This window comes from Ranitomeya imitator, chromosome 5, assembly GCF_032444005.1.
Source record: "Ranitomeya imitator isolate aRanImi1 chromosome 5, aRanImi1.pri, whole genome shotgun sequence".
In the NCBI taxonomy this organism is placed as follows: Eukaryota; Metazoa; Chordata; class Amphibia; order Anura; family Dendrobatidae; genus Ranitomeya; species Ranitomeya imitator.
Genome location: NC_091286.1, coordinates 679,041,256 through 679,061,289, shown reverse-complemented (window position 1 = coordinate 679,061,289; position 20,034 = coordinate 679,041,256). Strand labels below are relative to the sequence as shown.

Sequence of the window (20,034 nt, the reverse complement as noted above, 5' to 3'; positions counted from 1 at the left end):
TTTATACTTTATTTGGCAGAGAACAGAATATGTCTACACACTGCCGAAAACAACACGATCCTTATTCCCCTCACACTCTATGAATTTGATTCCAGCGCTTAAACCTCAAATTTGGTTTTCCTTCCTAACGAGAAACATATCTGTTTCTTCCATATTGAAAACTCTACGGAAAATGTCTCTTTTTTCAACCTTATTTAGATGCCTGTGACAGTTTCGAGATGTTTTGATATCGGAAGGTTTTTCACACCAGCTAAACATTTTACTTATTTCAATTTTTTTTTAATCAAAACATTTTAAATGTCACAATTTTTTAAGGTTTTTTTTTGTTAAAATTCTTTTTTTTTTTTTCAATATATTTATTTCCACATCTGTTGTATAATTGATTTAATCCTTAACCAAAGGAATGCGAAAGTCTTGTGCTGGACTTTAAATAAATTCCCCCTGGGCAAACACTGTCCTACTTCTCTCGCGCTCTCTCAGCCGCCGCAATATCTGTTTGGAACATGGTAATGTTAATAAAACTATAAACTAACATCATTGAGATTAAGGAAGTCGTAATCATTTTTACTGTCAGAGCGCTGGCAAAACGCACCCAAAGTTATTAGTTGAGTGAATTATGAAACCTACCAGATATATGATCTGCTCTCCATCCTTCTCATGTACTCCATGAAACAATAATTAGTCATTTTTTATTTGCTACGGAAATTATTACAAAGAGTCCACCGCCGACAACCGCCCCCTCCCCAAGTACCGCCGCTTCTCATTTTTCTTTTTTGTTTCCCATCGTAGACAGAAGGCTACTGTATTAATATAGATTTGACAAGTTAGGTGCTTAAGTACCGATTTCAACATTCATTTATTTAAGTAGACGCCATTTTTCAACCCCGCATTCTTCTCTTGTACGAGATGTTTATTTATTTATTTTTTTTTGTCCTGCGGTGTGAGCCTTGAAGTGATGACATCATGTAAGTGTGATGACTTCTAAAAAGGAAAAATATTTCCAAATTATTTTAGAGATTTATTGGCATATGTGTAGTATTTGTAGAATGTATAACTTTATAATTAATTGTTTTATATTTTTTATATCCTGTTAATTTTCTTTTATGTTTTATATATATATATACTATGTATATATATATATATATATATATATATATACATACGGTATATATATTCATGTGATTTATTAGAATTCATTACATTTTATTTCATTATTTTTGTTTTTGTTCTAGATTTTTTAATATATTTTTAATGTTGTTTTAACACAAAGCCTCAGAAAACAAACAAATAAACAAACCAACAAAGACAAAGGGATGATTTACTATTGTAAAACCGTCCATTTCGGAAACTTTTGGAGCCTAACTAGAAGCTTTTAAAATATGAAGATGCGGCAAATTTATTAATGTGCTGAGCCAAAATTTTCCTTAAAATTACTGTTATGATACGCCCACCAAGAGGTTGTGTAAGTTAGAAAACAGTTTCTAAAAAATCAATCTGTGAAAAATCATAGTGTGCACCACTGCTGCATATTTTCCCTAAATTTATGAGATCTTTATTTTAGACAGTGTTAATGCCCAAAAAGTGTTTTTCTTCCATGCAGAAGCTGTCCAGCCTCCTGAGGATGGCATGAATGTAGTCTTTATAGCCAAGTGGGCATGGCTATCAACTTTTTTTCTTTTTGGGTCTGGATTAAAAAGATGAGTCAATCTTGCATTAACTTTGCAAGCCTCTTTCAAAATGTAGCTTTCATCCACAACCTTGTACAAAGTCTTGTATGGTAGATCTGAAGCCTCTGTCAGGGTAGATCTGAAGCCTCTGTCAGTGCAGCTCTATTCTCCACCCAGTGCCGACTCCTCCAGCTTGACTGACAGCCTGTGTGCTGTGTGACTTCAGCCAAAGGAGGTGACACTGGGCAGGGAATAGAATCTCTTTTGCTGTTATAACCTGCTGAAAACAGGATGCGTAGCTAGAAACCAGCTTCTGACAGCGTTCCTTAGACTCTTTAGTGCATTCCACATGAACAACAGTCTCCCCTTCACTCATATTCTTGAATTTGCTGCTACAAGCCTTCTTCAAATGCCATCAAAGATTTTCTATTAGGTTAAAACTGACCACTCCAGAATCTTCTAGGACTTCCTATGAAACCAATCCATGATGGACTTTGACAACCTAGCTTTAGCTTACACACAGAAGACATGACGTTTTCTTCTAAGATTTCCAGATAGTTGATTGAATCCATCTTATTCTCCGAACACTGCATGTTTTGTTATGATCTGGTGGCCTTGGAGCAGCATGAGACGTAGTCTGGAGAAGGTGGTCCCTGTACTGACCGCAAACCCTGAACCTAGCAGCGCAACTAAAAGTAGCCGTGGGGGGTACCTAGCACTCCCTAGACCCCTCGACACAGCCTAAGATCTAACTACCCCTAAAGACAGAAACAGGAAACCTATCTTGCCTCAGAGAAAATCCCCAAAGGATAGATAGCCCCCCACAAATATTTACTGTGAGAGGAGAGGGAAAAAACATACGCAGAAATGAAATCAGATTTTAGCATAGGAGGCCATACTAGCTAAAAAGAAAGAATAGAACAGAGTACTATGCGGTCAGTATAAAAACACTAGAAAATATCCACCGCAGAAAATACGGATCACCACATCTGACTAAAGACATGGGGGGTATATCTGCATCTCCAGAGAAATAGCTAGGCTGCAAAAAATCCTTCACAGACCAAGCTGGACAAGACAAAAACATGAAAATGCACAGAACTATAAGGTCCACTGCAGGTGGACAGCAAAAACAAAGCCAGGACTTATCTTTGTAGAAAAACGCAGCAAACTGGAGAGACCAGCAGGGAAGTGAATCCTTCAAGAACAATGGACAACTGGCACTGACTCAAGGATCCAGCAAAGCTATATACCCCAGTCAGTTTTGCAATTAGTAGATACACCTGTCCACTCCTGCAGTCCAGGCACAACTGCATTACCCTCTACAAGCACTGCTGAATTCACAACAATACCCCCCCTTGAGGAGGGGTCACCGAACCCTCACCAGAGCCCCCAGGCCGATCAGGATGAGCCCGATGAAAGGCACGAACCAAATCAACGGCATGGACATCAGAGGCAGAAACCCAAGAATTATCCTCCTGGCCATAACCCTTCCACTTGACAAGGTACTGAAGCTTCCGCCTCGAAAAACGGAAATCCAAAATCTTCTTAACAACATACTCCAACTCCCCATCGACCAATACAGGGGCCGGAGGATCAACAGAGGGAACAACGGGCTCCACATATTTCCGCAACAAAGATCTATGGAAGACATTATGAATAGCAACAGAGGCCGGAAGCGCCAGGCGAAAGGACACCGGATTAATAATCTCAGAAATCCTATAAGGACCAATAAATCGAGGTTTAAACTTAGGGGAAAAAACCTTCATAGGAACATGACGGGAAGATAACCAAACCAGATCACCAACCCGAAGCCGGGAACCAACACACCAACGACGGTTAGCAAAACGCTGAGCCTCCTCCTGAGACAGCACCAAATTGTCCACCACACAAGCCCAAATCTGCTGCAACCTGTCGACCACAGAATCCACACCAGGAAGGTCAGAAGGCTCAACCTGCCCAGAAGAAAAACGAGGATGAAAACCAAAATTACAAAAAAAGGCGAAACCAAAGTAGCCAAACTAGCCCTATTATTAAGGGCAAACTCGGCCAATGGCAAAAAAGCCACCCAATCATCCTGATCAGCAGACACAAAGCATCTCAAATAGGTCTCCAAGATCTGATTAGTTCGCTCAGTCTGGCCATTTGTCTGAGGATGAAATGCAGAGGAAAAAGACAAATCAATGCCCAGCTTGGCACAAAAAGCCCGCCGAAATCTAGAAACAAACTGGGAACCTCTGTCGGACACAATATTCTCCGGAATACCATGCAAACGTACCACATGCTGAAAAAACAACGGAACCAAATCAGAAGAAGGCAATTTAGGCAAAGGCACCAAATGAACCATCTTAGAAAATCGGTCACAGACAACCCAGATAACCGACATTCTTTGGGAAACAGGAAGATCGGAAATAAAATCCATAGAAATATGCGTCCAAGGTCTCTCAGGGACCGGCAATGGCAAAAGCAACCCACTAGCGCGGGAACAGCAAGGCTTAGCCCGCGCACAAATCCCACAGGACTGCACAAAAGAACGCACATCCCGTGACAAAGAAGGCCACCAAAAGGACCTACTAACCAAATCTCTGGTACCAAAAATCCCAGGATGGCCAGCCAACACAGAACAATGAACCTCAGAAATCACTTTACTAGTCCATCTATCAGGAACAAACAGTTTCCCCACAGGACAACGGTCAGGCATCCGCCTTAACATTCTTAGTACCAGGAAAGTACGAGACCACAAAATCAAAATGGGAGAAAAACAGGGACCATCGAGCCTGTCTAGGATTCAGCCGTTTGGCAGACTCGAGGTAAATCACAATACGGTGCTTGGCCCCCTCAAGCCAATGACGCCACTCCTCAAATGCCCACTTCATAGCCAACAACTCCCAATTGCCGACATCATAATTGCGTTCCGCAGGCGAAAACTTCCGAGAAAAGAAGGCACACGGTTTCATCAAGGAACCATCAGAATTCCTCTGAGACAAAACGACCCCTGCCCCAATCTCAGACGCGTCAACCTCAACCTGAAATGGAAGAGAAACATCTGGCTGATGCAACACAGGGGCAGAAGTAAATTGGCGTTTAAGCTCCTGAAAGGCAGAAACAGCCGCGGAGGACCAATTCGTCACATCAGCGCCTTTCTTGGTCAAATCGGTTAGAGGTTTAACCACACTGGAGAAGTTGGCAATGAAATGACGATAAAAATGAGCAAAGCCCAAGAATTTCTGAAGGCTCTTCACAGATGTGGGCTGAATCCAATCATGAATGGCCTGAACCTTAACCAGATCCATTTCTATAGATGAGGGAGAAAACCCAAAAAAGAAACCTTCTGCACTCCAAAGAGGCACTTTGACCCCTTCACAAACAAAGCATTATTACGGAGGATCTGAAATACCATCCTGACCTGTTTCACATGAGACTCCCAATCATTGGAAAAAATCAAAATATCATCCAAATATACAACCATGAATTTATCAAGATAACTCCGAAAGATATCATGCACTGCAGGTGGACAGCAAAAACAAAGCCAGGACTTATCTTTGTAGAAAAACACAGCAAACTGGAGAGACCAGCAGGGAAGTGAATCCTTCAAGAACAATGGACAACTGGCACTGACTCAATGATCCAGCAAAGCTATATTCCCCAGTCAGTTTTGCAATTAGTAGATACACCTGTCCACTTCTGCAGTACAGGCACAACTGCATTACCCTCTACAACCACCGGAGGGAGCCCAAAAGCTGAATTCACAACAATGTTTATAGTGCCACAGTAAGCAAAACAGTGCAAGTGCATCACTGAGCCACTGCCATGTTTCACTATAAGCATTACTGACCTACTTCCATACTTCGCTATAGGTCTCACCAAGTCAATGTGATATTTCATTGTTGACATCACCTAGCCACTATCATGCTTCACACTTGGCATCAAAAAGCCATCCCCATTCTTTATTGTAGGCAACATTAATCATATTTCACTGTAGGCATCACCAAGCCCACACCATGCTTAACTGTAGGCATCATCGAGCCACCACAATGTTTAAATGTAGGTATCATTGAGCCATGCTTAGGCCTCACTGTTGGCATCACCAAGCCACCCAAATACTTCACTGCAGGCATTACTAATCAATTGCTATATTTCACTATAGATATCACCAAACCATGCTTCACTATAAGTATCACCGAGCCACCGCCATGCTTAATTGTAGGCATCACTGAGCTGCTTAGCCACCTCCATGCTTCACTGTAGGCATCACCAAGCCACCAGCATATTTTCCTGTTGGCATCAGCGAACCACTACCTTGCTTCACTGTAGGTATCATTGAGCCACCATTGTGCGTCAGGCAAACTGAAACCTCAATGCCTTTTGCCACCAAATATGGTTGCAGGTCTTTTGCAGGCACATGTTGATTTTGACCACCTGCCTCCTCAGAAATTTGGTGACAGTCAGAGACAGCGTTCTCTTTCTGCCACTTCCAGATAGTGTAACCAGTATTCCTATAACTTAGAACTTGAGAGCTCTACTTTCAGCTGTATCTTCAGGAACATTCCTATAACTTAGAACTTCTCAGGAGCACTCCCAGAAATTGGTGTCTACTTGTGCATCACATTTGAAGTAGGTCATAACAGCCAGGGGGCTCTGCTAAGCACCATAGATGCTTGTCATGAAGGGGTGAATAATTAACTTCTTTTCAGTTACAACACAACAATAGAAGAAGGATAAAGAAAGAATGCAAAGTTTTCCAATCTGGAAATTTTCTTTAAAGTTGATCGGTCACCAGATTTCACAATACCAAATGCATACATGATTACACAGATCTCTTAGGCTTCTTTTACACTTACCGTGATTTTGCGGCCGGTTTTTATGGCCCCAATAGATTTCAATGGGGTCGCAACAATTCCACGGAGCGCCGTATGGCCATGAGGGCCGTATTTACGACCGTGAAAAAATATCAAGCCCGCTCGATCTTTTTCACGGCTTACGGACACGGCCCCCATTGAAAATCAATGGGGCCGCAAAAACAACGGAAGCTTGTTTTTGCGTTGCATCGTAACTTCCGATTTTGCGGAACGCCATATTTTTTTCAAATACTTTTTTCCATAGTATTGGAAACCTGAAAAATGTCGATCCGCAAGTTTTTTTGCGGTCCATTATTGCTGCAGACCGTAAAAATTGCGGTGATAAGGCCTGCAATAACTGGCCGCAAAAAACCCGGTAAGGGTAAAAGAAGCCTTAGTTCTGATTGAAAATCTCCCGAGTGCCCCATATCCTGCTACTACTGTCTCTCCACTCACCTAGCATGACTGACAGCTCCTCAGTGTCTCTTTTCCCTGCTGAAATCTCACACTGATCAGTATACACCGCAGCTGTCAGAGAGGGAGGCTGGAGGTTGAATATACTTGGTCTCATGTGCTCTGTCAATTTTTAGCTGAAACAAACAAATGCTCACTTTCATATTACGATTATTCAGCCATGTAGTTTTTACAGTAAGTACTCCAGCCTCATTGGGTCTATCAGATCTAATTTTTACAATTAACTTGTTTTGAAAAATGGTGACAAATACACTTTAAATGAAAGGGTTCCATATCCTTCCTCATTTTAAAAGGGCAAAACGTTTATAGGTATTTCTAAAAAAAAAAAAAAAGGTGCGATAAACTAAGTAAGTATTTTTCAAGCTCTGTATTCTCTAACAGTTTCATGGGTCCATGGGTGACATTACCAAATATGTTGGAGCTGTAAAAAAAAGGGTAAAAAATAGATAAGATCTGTAATATTTTTGAATTTTTCAGAACATTAAGATCTCGATATTTTGCCTGTTCCACAGGGTCCTCTCGGCAACCTCTACAAAGGGAACGGAGAATACGGATTTTGCTCCGCACATCTACAAGGGTCTACTGCGATCGACTCAACAGTCTACATGTGTCCCCCGGGGTCATTGGTAATGGAAGACAAAAAATTCACTCCTAATAGACAGTCTGCTTGACAAAGCCAATATGGTAGTGCTCAAAGCCCAAATTACTGTTAGCCTGATGACTTGCGAGTACATTATAAACTATCTGCACGGGTTCCGAATTCCTTTTTTTATGACAGGATGAAGCATATTTGAAAACCTATGCTCATGTTTTATTTAATTTTTTTATATTGTATCTAGTGGTTGCCTGACTGTAGTTGTGTCATTTGCATAATTATTGCATTAGGAAGCAAATGGGAGATTGGCTGAAAATAGCCCTTAAGCATTTACTCTATTTTAAACTGCTCTACGTTGCCCCGGTGCTTGATTTCCTACACAACGGATATGCAAATAAGAGCATAATATCACTTGCACATGTTTGCTTAAAGGGACATACATGAGCCTTAGAAAAGTACACACCGGTTTATTATTGACAGTGATTCTATAGGGGACCTAACGCGATTGACGCCAGACGTTGGGTCAAGAGATTAGTAGACCCCAGTATTAAGGATTTAGACTTTTCGATGGAAAATTGAAAATTTGAGATTGTGATTTGATGACTTTTACAGGTATGTCATGGACATGTACGGATATTTTTTTAAAAAATATAAATAAATAAACTTTTGTTTGCGACTAGCGATGGGCGAGCGTGCTTTGGGGTGCTCGTTCGAGTATCGAGCAGATCCGGGTATCGCTTGGTGCCTGAGTGCTTGACCATTTGGATTATATGAGCTGGGCAAATTGGCAAAATGGAAAAATGCTCAAATTTGCCATTCAATTCCAATATGCTCACTACTCAAGACGAGCACATCCAAGTGTCCAACATGCTCATTCGAGTATCAGGCAATACCAAGTACCGTGTGGTGCTCGAGGGCTTGGTCATTTGAATTATTTGAGCTGAGCAAAAAAATGTAGAATTTTTCCGTTCTCTGGAAAAATGCTCAAATTTGCCATTCAGTTCCAATATGCTTGCTACTCGAGCACGTCCGAGTGTCCGATGTGCTTGTTCAAGCATTATGCAATACCAAGTACCATGTGGTGCTTGAGTTCTTGACCATTTGAATTATCTGAGCTGGGCAAAGAGAGGGAGAATTTTTCCATCCTCTCTAAAAATGCTCAATTTTGTCATTCAGTGCCATTATGCTCCTTACTTGGGTCGAGCACATCCGAGTGTCCGACGTGCTTGTTCAAGTATCAAGCAAACCAAGTACCATGTGGTGCTCGAGTGCTTGACCTTTAGAATTATCTGAGCTGGGCAAAGAGAGGGAGAATTTTTCCATTCTCTGGAAAAATGCTCAATTTTGTCATTCAGTTCCATTATGCTCCCTACTTGGGTCGAGCACATCTGAGCGTCTCACATGCTCATTTCGAAAATCGAGCTCTTCAACCATGTCAGTGCTCAATCAACTCTATTTGTGACTTTTTGGGTCTGTCATTAGTTCATTAGTGACATCACTATTCCCGATGCAATGACTTCACTTATGGCCAAGGTCACACCACCGTTTCGGACCCATTGCGCTGATGAAACTGTGATTAAAGGTTGAACAGAGTGTGATTAATTTTTCTCGGATGTGAAGAATTTAAAAAAATAGTAAGGAAGAGAGACCGGTCTGGGAGAAGACAAATCTTTTCTAAAAGTCCAGTAATGCTATTTCAAAGAAAATATAAATTAACAGATAAATTTACCTAATAAAGTATTTAGGAATATTTTTAAGCTTTATAGCTAGGGAATACTTATATGTATTTTACATTTGTTTAACTCATTTTCTTAGATTTACGTTGTCTGTAATTCTGTTGCCTAATAGCCACTAAGTATCATAATGGAAAACAGAAAGCGAGTCACTTTATTCAGCCAAAATACAATAGAAAAATCTGTTAGCTAAAGGTACAAATTATCCAAGGAAGCCAGCGCTTAACGCAATATTAAAAATGGAAATTTGCCAATACACAAAAAATATCACGTTAACCATTTACAGATGTATTTAAGGGCCGGGTTCAAAGAATTGGTCGTATTGCCGAAAAGAATCTCACGCATATGTTATATTGGTGCTGCAGTATTAATACACAATATATATTGCATGTGCAGTAGACGGTCGAAAGGGGCGAAAAGTTTCAATTAAACATTATACCGTACATACCGCTATCCGCTACTTACAGGGTCTGCGCTCTGATATTTCATCAACAGCCTGTTTTCCTCCTTAAACCATTATCTTTTTTTCTGCTTACTCCAGGAGTTTACGGAAAGTTGCAGCTTTATAGTGCTTATCCCAGCAAATCATGGACACGTCTCGGGGCAGACATTGCGCCAGGAAATGAAATGTAGGTTATAACAGTGAAAGTTTAAACACAGAATATCTCAACATATCTTTATACCTGAACCAAAATATGCTGCCCTCTAAACCTCCCTAGGCTCCTTTGTAAAGTATAGCTTTTGCAGTTTCTGATCTATAAAAGACAGTATTATAGTAGTTATATTCTTGTACATAGGGGCAGTATTATAGTAGTTATATTCTTGTACTTAGGGGCAGTATTATAGTAGTTATATAATTGTACATAGGAGCAGTATTATAGTAGTTATATTCTTGTATATAGGAGCAGTATTATAGTAGTTATATTCTTGTACATAGGGGCAGTATTATAGCAGTTATATTCTTGTACATAGGAGCAGTATTATAGTAGTTATATTCCTGTACATAGGGGCAGTATTATAGTAGTTATATTCTTGTACATAGGGGGAAGTATTATAGTAGTTATATTCTTGTACATAGGGGCAGTATTATGGTAGTTATATTCTTGTACATAGGGGGCAGTATTATAGTAGTTATATTCTTGTACATAGGAGCAGTATTTTAGTAGTTATATTCTTGTACATAGGGGCAGTATTATAGTAGTTATATTCTTTCACATAGGGGCAGTATTATAGTAGTTATATTCTTGTACATAGGGGCAGTATTATAGTAGTTATATTCTTGTACATAGGGGCAGTATTATAGTAGTTATATTCTTGTACACAGGAGCAGTATTATAGTAGTTATATTCTTGTACATAGGGGCAGTATTATAGTAGTTATATTCTTGTACATAGGGGCAGTATTACAGTAGTTATATTCTTGTACATAGGAGCAGTATTATAGTAGTTATATTCTTGTACATAGGAGCAGTATTATAGTAGTTATATTCTTGTACATAGGGGCAGTATTATAGCAGTTATATTCTTGTGCATAGGAGCAGTATTATAGTAGTTATATTCTTGTACACAGGAGCAGTATTATAGTAGTTATATTCTTGTATATAGGGGCAGTATTATAGTAGTTATATTCTTGTACACAGGAGCAGTATTATAGTAGTTATATTCTTGTATGTAGGGGCAGTATTATCGTAGTTATATTCTTGTATATAGGGGCAGTATTATAGTAGTTATATTCTTGTATATAGGGGCAGTATTATAGGAGTTATATTCTTGTACATAGGAGCAGTATTATAGTAGTTATATTCTTGTACATAGGAGCAGTATTATAGGAGTTATATTCTTGTACATAGCAGCAGTATTATAGTAGTTTTATTCTTGTACATAGGAGCAGTATTATAGTAGTTATATTCTTGTACATAGGAGCAGTATTATAGTAGTTATATTCTTATACATAGGGGTCAGTATTATAGTAGTTATATTCTTGTACATAGGAGCAGTATTATAGTAGTTATATTCTTGTATATAGGGGCAGTATTATAGGAGTTATATTCTTGTACATAGGAGCAGTATTATAGTAGTTATATTCTTGTACATAGGGGGCAGTATTAGAGTAGTTATATTCTTGTACATAGGGGCAGTATTATAGTAGTTATATTCTTGTACATAGGAGCAGTATTATAGTAGTTATATTCTTGTACATAGGAGCAGTATTACAGTAGTTATATTCTTGTACATAGGAGCAGTATTATAGTAGTTATATTCTTGTACATAGGAGCAGTATTATAGGAGTTATATTCTTGTACATAGCAGCAGTATTATAGTAGTTATATTCTTGTACATAGGAGCAGTATTATAGTAGTTATATTCTTGTACATAGGAGCAGTATTATAGTAGTTATATTCTTATACATAGGGGTCAGTATTATAGTAGTTATATTCTTGTACATAGGAGCAGTATTATAGTAGTTATATTCTTGTATATAGGGGCAGTATTATAGGAGTTATATTCTTGTACATAGGAGCAGTATTATAGTAGTTATATTCTTGTACATAGGAGCAGTATTATAGTAGTTATATTCTTGTACGTAAGGAGCAGTATTATAGTAGTTATATTCTAATACATAGACGGCACTATTGTACTAAGTCTGTTTGTGTGTATATGGGACATTACTTTAAGTTTAGAAATATTATTTTGAACACCTTCACTGTATAAACTCTACATAATTTGTGTATAATCATTACCACAAAAACCTCCCCATAAGTAGGGCACAGAAAAAACTGATACACGTTATATTACCACCACAGAAAATCCAGAATACTGTGCTGTGTAAAAATTATAGTCTTTATTGTAATACACTAAACAAAATTTAGAATTATGCAGTACAAAAATTCAAAGAAATCAGAGAAAATTACTAAAACCATTCAGGTCACTACTTTAACAACAATGGATTTGTGTATAGCATATTTTTTTTTTAGATTCGCTGTCAGACTTTATATTTTGCTATATAATACTATTTACTTCATTACCATAAAACAAATCAATATCTAGTGTTCTAAAAGTGTTTCAATATTTAGATTAATGTCTCTATTTTCTTAATATTTTTTCTTTTATTATTTAATTTATCCAACTTTAAATGTTGACATATATGTTTATTAATAGGATTGCTCTAAATAACACTGTTGATTGGAGCCCAGGAGATAAAATTGTTATAAGTTCCTCATCTTATGAAGCTCATCAAGCTGAACTTGTGTACCTGAGAGATATTTATGGACCTATTGTACGAATCTGGGGCAAACTAAACTACTGGCATTCTGGTAAGAGTAAGCGAGGTTAATTATCAGGGTGTTTTTTTTTCTCTATGCCAACATTTTTACCGCCACAATAGATAATAAAACTCTATTAGTCTAGTAAGATTTGTCCTAAGATTTTTTTAATTTAGTGAAGAAAAAAGGATCCAACTCCAGAAATTCAAAGTAGAAGGATTCCTTGGTTTCCCTCCTTTCCGCATCTTGCGGAATTTGGAACTGTATTTTGATATGGATATCCCATATCTCCTATTCCAAGACATTTGGTATTGTTTTATTACTTATTTTTCTGCTACAAACCTTTTTTTTGTTTGTGGAACCTACAGTAGATCACGGCAGTCCACCACACTTATACCCTCTGTCTCCTTATTAGTCTTCTGAGCTTCTATTTCATTCTGATGGTCATCATTTCATCTGGATATCTATCATCTTCCTTTTTTATGGGTCTCTACTTGTGCCTAAATATATAATTTTACTCTACCGCTGTGACCGGGCCTTAAAAAATAATTCTACACTACCGCTGTATCCAGGGCCGGACTGGCCATCTGGCAATTCTGGCAAATGCCACAAAGGCTTGTCTGTTCGGGGGCCGCCTCGTCTGCTATGTTGTTAACAGAATTGTTGTTCTCAAGACTCCTATGCTGTTAAGAGTTGTGACTGAGCACAAAGTCGCTGACTCCGTCACTTACCCCAGCAGACCACGGGTATGATTAGAAATATTGGTCTTGTAGTAAATCTTCCTTTCCTCAATCCAGGGTAATATTAGTAATATATCCCATCTGGTTCTTGGGGATGAGGACAACATGGGCCTGTGTGATTTCAAATGCCAAGGCTGAATTCATTCCTAGTCCATACCTGGCTGTATCTGTACGAGTTGTGGCTCTGCCTAAAAAAATGTTTTACTTAATTGTTGTAGCCGGGCCTAAATAATAATTATAATCTACAGCTGTGTGTGTACGAGTTGTGTGCCTTAAAATAAATTCTACTCTACTTCTGTGTCTGTACGATTTGTGGCTGTGCTTAAAAAATAGTTGTGCCTTCAAGCTTCTGTGTGTACTCTGCACCCCTGCCTTCGGGAGTACTGTGTTTTTAAGCTTCTGTGTGTACTCCGCAACGCAGCCTCTGGGAGTACTGTGCTACAAAAGCCTGTGTGTTAACTCTGCAACCTTGCCTCAGGGAACACTGTGCCTTTAAGCCTCTGTGTGTACTCTGCACCCCTGCCTCTTTGAGTATTGTGCCAAAAAGCCTCTGTGTGTACTCTGCAACCCTTCCTCTTGAGCACTGTGCCTTTAAGCCTCTGTGTGACCTCTGCTCCACTGCCTGTGGGGGAATTGTGCCTTTAATCCCCTGTGTACTCTGCAGCCATGTCTGTACAAGAAGTGTGCCTAAAAAATAGTTATACTCTTCCACTATGTCTGTACCAGTTGCGGGACTTTATAACAGTCATATTCTGCACCCCTGCCTTTAGGAGCACTGTGCATAAAAATTAATGTTTTACTATGAAACCATGTCTATGGGAATACATGTACTCTGCACGCATCTCTGTGGGAGTACTCTGAAAAAATCCTCTGTGTGAGTGCTATAAAAAATGCTTCTGTGAGGGTTCTCTGCAAAACAGGGTGTGTGGGTGTATAAGCAGGTTATGGGATACAGACAAAAAGGCAGATTAAGTGTCCACAAGGGGATTTATTTAACAAACAGTAACTAATTGCAGGGATATATGTATAAACAAGAGTATGAAGTAATTTCCTAACACAGAATATACTAAAAAGGAAAAAATGTAAAAACTATGTACTTAACACTTTGGGCTCCTGTCACGGATGTGCTATTGTCTGCGACTGGGACCGTCAGATTATGCCCAAAGGGAATTTATCATAGTTCTGGGGAGAATAGGAGAAAACGTCCCTGATGTTGACGGTGTCCTTCGGTGGTCCTGACGATGTCGGTGCTCTGTGGTGGTCCCGATGATGGCGTTGTCCTGTTGTGGTCCCGGCGATGGCAGCAATAGTCTGTGGCTCCAGCACTGGCCTCAACAGATGAAGGAAGGGGAATTATTTCTTCTCTCAGCGGTGACAGCCCTTACACTAGAGGGGCCTATGACGCTGCCCCAACACTGTTTATAATGTCTAGCTCAGTCCGCTGCATTGTACTGTTCAGCGCCTGTATCCCGTACACAATCATTGCATCTCATGGTCAGTGCTGTCGGCCAGGGCGGGTTTGTTAACATAGTCAGCCGCGTCGGCAGTCTCATAAATGTCTATGCTGTAAGCGGGACAGCGGTGTTAGCGTGGACAGCGGTATCTCTAGTGTGTCAGTGGGATCCCGTCTGTCAGCTCCTGTCAGCACGTCCTCTCGTCCCCAGCTCTAGTCAGCGCCGCCCTGTCACTTCACAGTTGATCTTTTCTGACAGGACTCTCGCGCTCGCGCCATTCCCGCCTGAACTGTTTGAATTTCTGTACGCTCATTAACTGTCTACATTTGGAACTTTCAAGCACAACTTGAAAATCCATGTCTTCAGAACAGCTTACAGCCTGCAATGTCCCTGCTGCCACATCACCAACACCAGAGCTGCTGCAATTCCAAACCTACAGTCTCCTACCCTTTATCCTGTAGAGGTTAAAGTTGCAAGGGCAAAGTCTTCTCCCCTCTGCATATGCTTGTCACTCTAAGTTTGTTCATTGTAATTTCTGTAACCCGTCCTCATGTACAGCACCATGAAATCAATGGTGCTGTAAATAGTAATAATCCTCTGCCGGGTGTTGCACCCAGTCCTCAACCCCCTGCCCCCCTTGACAGATTACACACAGCAGAAAGCTGCATCAGTTGGTATAACACCCAAGGTAACCGGTTGTTACAGTGGTATTGCTTCCCTCATGGGGATGGTAATGCCATGCCTGGAAGCGAGGAAGGATCCCTATAACAGGTAGCACATACATGCAACATGTTCTGACTCCAGGCCAGAAAGGGGAGCTCGAGACCCAGATTCAGGGGGAACTTCCCTGTATATATTTTGGCTTGGAGGCAGAGTTAGTCAGTCTGTCAGAGGGACAGAGGAGAGAGAGTCAGAAAGAAAGCTGGAGCCATGCAGATGGGAGGTGCTGCTGCTCCTGTGAGGAAAGCTGGGGCTGTGCAGACCCATGGTTCTGCAGCTCCTGGAAAGGAAAGAGAGACAGTAGTCTGCAGAGAGTGTGAAGGAGGAAAGAGCACAGGAGAATTAAGGAGCTGTAGGGGAGCTGTGACTGGCTCCCTCCATGCTAAAGCACAAGAAACTGGTGGCCGGAAGACCGAGGTTGTGGGGATAACTGTATGACCCACAGCAGAAACCGGCGGACAGGAGATTTCAAGTCGCCTGTACACCATTAACACCCGAAGGCACAGCAGCACATAGAGCCCGGAGTCATTATAGAGACACCTGTAAAAAGGCTCAAGTTGCCTGCCATGTGGGTAGTGTCCTACCTAAAGAGAGAAAGTAAGGACCTTGTGTGAAGCCTTAGGCAGCAGGGGACTACAACACAGTGCAGAAGGGAAGGCTTCCAACCCCACCTGTCTAGAGGCATCTCTGAATCGCTTCCAGGCTGGCTGGACCGAACCATCACCTTTGATCTATACCCTGGACTGTGGCTGCTTCATACCAGTAAAAGGTAAAGAGACTGCAACCTTGTGCCCTCTGATTCTTCTTGGCACCACACCATCTTTGCTCACTAGTCCTGCCGACTAAGCTTCACCCGTGGGAAGTCATACCATCCCTGCTGCAGTACCATCATCCCCAGAGGACCCCTTTAAGCAGCGTTAGTCATCCCTGACCGAATACCACAGGTGGCGTCACAAATACTCTTTATTCCAAATAAACCCTTTAAAGACCTTCCCTTTAATTTGGATGCCCAGGGCCACAGATCGGGTCGCTGCCACCATGACCATACCTTTAATGACAACTGGACCCAGTACCGAGTACCCCTAAGCACTGGTGGGTGCTCCATTGGCACCTGTGTTTCATCATCATCATCAGAGATGTGCTGCGGTGGTACGCTGACCGTTTGCATAACCCCTCCATTGTACTCATCCTCAAACAGTAGAAATGGTAGGATTTCAATGCAATCAATCTCTTCCACTTGTGGGGCAGGGAGAGGTGGGTGGCCCACTGAACCACAGTCAGCAAAGTCATCAAAAAACAGACGTGACTACTGCATGACTTGGGGCTCAGACTGCTTGTCTGATTTGCAAGGGGGTGAGATGGAAGACAGATGGCCGTGGGCCACAGGTGCAAAATCTGCGCTTTCAGCAGGGGACCATGTGGAAAACAAACTGAAAGTGCGAAGGAAGTGAAGGCACTCTCAGCCAACCAATCTAAAACCACCCCTACTTGTTCTGGCCTCAGCACTCATCCAGCAGTACTTAGGCTTATGAAACTACACAGAACATCTTGTCGTCTGGATACACCAGAAGAAGGTGTTTCATTTGGGTTCATAGCAGGCACAGATAGACCACATCCTCTCTCTCCCTACAGCAGATACACCACCACCAGCAACAAGGCCATGTCCCCTATTTCTTGCTCTCCGTATTGATTTCAACTCAAAAAATTGCAGCTGCTTACTCGGCCTGTATACAAAGAGATAGTGGTCAGCAGACTATTACACTGCCTGTTTCCAGAGTCCCCTAAAAATAATCAATAAAAAAAGATAAAACACAAACACAATGTTGGCTACCTCCTCCTCCTAGGCCTCTTCCACCTACACGCTACCTCTGCCTCTTCCTCAACCTCCTCTTCCACTTGCACCTCTTCCTTCTGCTTCAAGATTTAGCCTAAGGAAGGAATTTAGGAGCCATGTTAGAGTGATTTAGAATAGTGAGAGGATATCACAGCTTACAAACAGCGATAGGAAGAGAAAGCCCTAAAAATTGGACAAATACTCCAGACGGTAATACTATGTTGTATAACTACAGCAATGAAGAAATGAAAGTAGTAGTCAGAGAATAATGCGGAGATTCAATTAATAGGTGAAGGGCAGATAGTGGAGGTGAGAGGTTTGCAAGCTTAGGGAGTGCTACGAATTTCATTCCAAGGAGAAGTTAGACTGTTTTAACTTGGGAATCAAGATGTCCGATCATGAAGGTTTTACAGACCTTGCTCAATCAGGATAATCCAACCATCACAAGGTCTCAGCCCTTTTACTGATTTATCTTTGAAGCGTACAAAATTGGCACCCACATCAGATCATTCTTGTATATATTTTTGTAGATATTGTGACGAAACGATTAATTCAGATACAAAAAAAAATAAAGTCACTGACTTGACAGGAGCAGAATTGATGGCATTCTTACATTTAGAGAAAAATTATATAATTTTTGAACCATCTAATAAAAGGTGGCAAAATTAGTATTGTGATGTGTATTGGCATATTTAAAGACAGTAGAAAGTTTTGTGTTCTGACCCTACTCATTTAACAGTGAATTGGAGGCCATTGTGAAATGAGTTAGATCCTATAAAATAGTTGATGAGGCTTTTCTGTTGACCAGATATTCTTCCATGGCCACCGTCTATGTTCTCCCCAAAATTGATAAAGGTTTACAGACATTTCAGGATCAGACCCATAGTATAGAATAGTAATAGACATACACAAAATGCTGACCTCTACATTGATTGTTGTCGGAGGGTTTTCTTGTGTCTCTCCCATACTAATTGAGGTACACTACCAAACTCCTTCGTAAATTAGATGGGATTACCATTGGCAGTAGCGATGTGGAAACCCTCTATAAATCACGTGGCACTCGGTTCTCTTTACACAACTGTTTTGTAACTTAGCTGCTCACCTTCTTTTTGATAAGGAATTATTTCATTTTTGATGATAGGATCTTCCACCACCTCAGGGGTACAGCAATGGGGACTCCTTGTGACCCCACTTATGCTAACCTGCTTCTGGGGCGTTGCGATGATACCAAGGTGTTTGACAATGGTCTGAATCACTTCACTGCTAAAGTGTCCATTGTGGGACAAGTTCATTAACAACATTTTTGTATTATGGTGGGGTGAGAGATCTTCCTTTTTTGATTTTGTTACACAATTGAATTATCATCAAATTGGCCTAAAATTTATCTGCGAGGTACAAGAACACTCTATTCATTCTTCTATTTTTTGATGTTGAAATAATAAAAAAATATGTTTGGCCTGCTAGAAACTTGCATTTTGAGAAAACCCACTATGACCAACAGTGTTCTCAAGTGGAAGAACGGCCACCGGAGACCCCAGGTTAAGGTTATACTGAAGGGACAGTATCTCCGTATGAGGCGTAAGTGTTTCGGCAAGCCCAGTGTGTGCCCACCTAGTCCATCAGATGTAATATGAGATGAGCACCCGGAGGTCCATGGCATCGAGACCAGACAAGAAGATCCGGTACATAGTTATATCTAATGAATTATTCTACAGTACTTTGAAGGTGTAGCCAGCTATATTTGTAGTGAGGATGCAAGTATGTATTGCAGAATGTTCCCATTTCAATTTTATTCTCTGAATCCTATTTTTATTAAACTTTTATAGCAAAACAAACAGAAGTCCATAATTATCAGGTACAGGTATTACAGTCACATTGAAAGCAGCACAAACCCTGACGTACATTCTTCAATACCTCTGTTTTTTCATTTATTTTTTTTCATACAACCAGAGTTTTACTATTTCACTATAATTCAAAGAAGAATAGAAGTTTTTCCTTGAATTTAGCTCAAGTGTCTCCAGCTAGAGGATAGATAATTTCACAGGATGCTCTGTGAGCCGAGTCTCGGCAGCTTTACCAACTCGGAATAAATCTAGTGGCGGAGATTATAAGGATTAAAAGCGGCCATTTCAGCTGGATTAAAAGAGGTAAAATCAATGCTTCCTATTTCACTCTTGAGCGAGTCGGCGCTAGCTGTGATAATACCGGATATTAGGGAATCTTTCTCCTTTCTAGCCATTATCTGTTTGTCTTCTTAGAACTTTCTAGGTGACACAGAGTAGAGTAGTAAATATAGGAATGCCAACCAACCGAAAGGGGTGCTAAAATGTGATGCTTGGGCCAAGGGGGCCACAACCATTGTTGTCTGATCTTGGATTGATTTGCATGGACGTCTGAATGAGCCCTAACTGTGGTAGAGGCGAGTATAACAAATTCAGGGCACTAATGATGCTTTGACTGATGCAATTAGTGCCTTCACATTACTGATTGCCATCTTGTAGCCATAGCATGGAGGCTATGCATGACAATTAGGTAATAAATACTTGAAAGCTTGACGCTCGGGACTCCTCCAAAAGTTAAATCTGTCCCCCATTATTTCATAATGCGTGTGCCTACAAAGCTAATTCATACTTGCTCATACTCAGCTGCTTTGGTCACCATCTAACCTTAGACTTTAAGGCACAAGAAACCTATTAGAAACGACTCTGAGTGGGCATGAA

The 20,034-nt window shown here is 40.6% G+C and overlaps 1 protein-coding gene across 1 annotated transcript in view; it reads left to right on the top strand.

Moving 5' to 3' along the window:
- The window catches only part of PKHD1 (PKHD1 ciliary IPT domain containing fibrocystin/polyductin), a 918,515-nt gene that overhangs the window by 656,627 nt on the left and 241,854 nt on the right, over window positions 1–20,034 (top strand). The window contains exons 52-54 of the mRNA XM_069726855.1: window positions 7,489–7,602; window positions 9,846–9,933; window positions 12,463–12,617. Coding sequence (XP_069582956.1) covers window positions 7,489–7,602; window positions 9,846–9,933; window positions 12,463–12,617 — 357 coding nt within the window. The remainder of the gene's footprint in view (window positions 1–7,488; window positions 7,603–9,845; window positions 9,934–12,462; window positions 12,618–20,034) is intronic.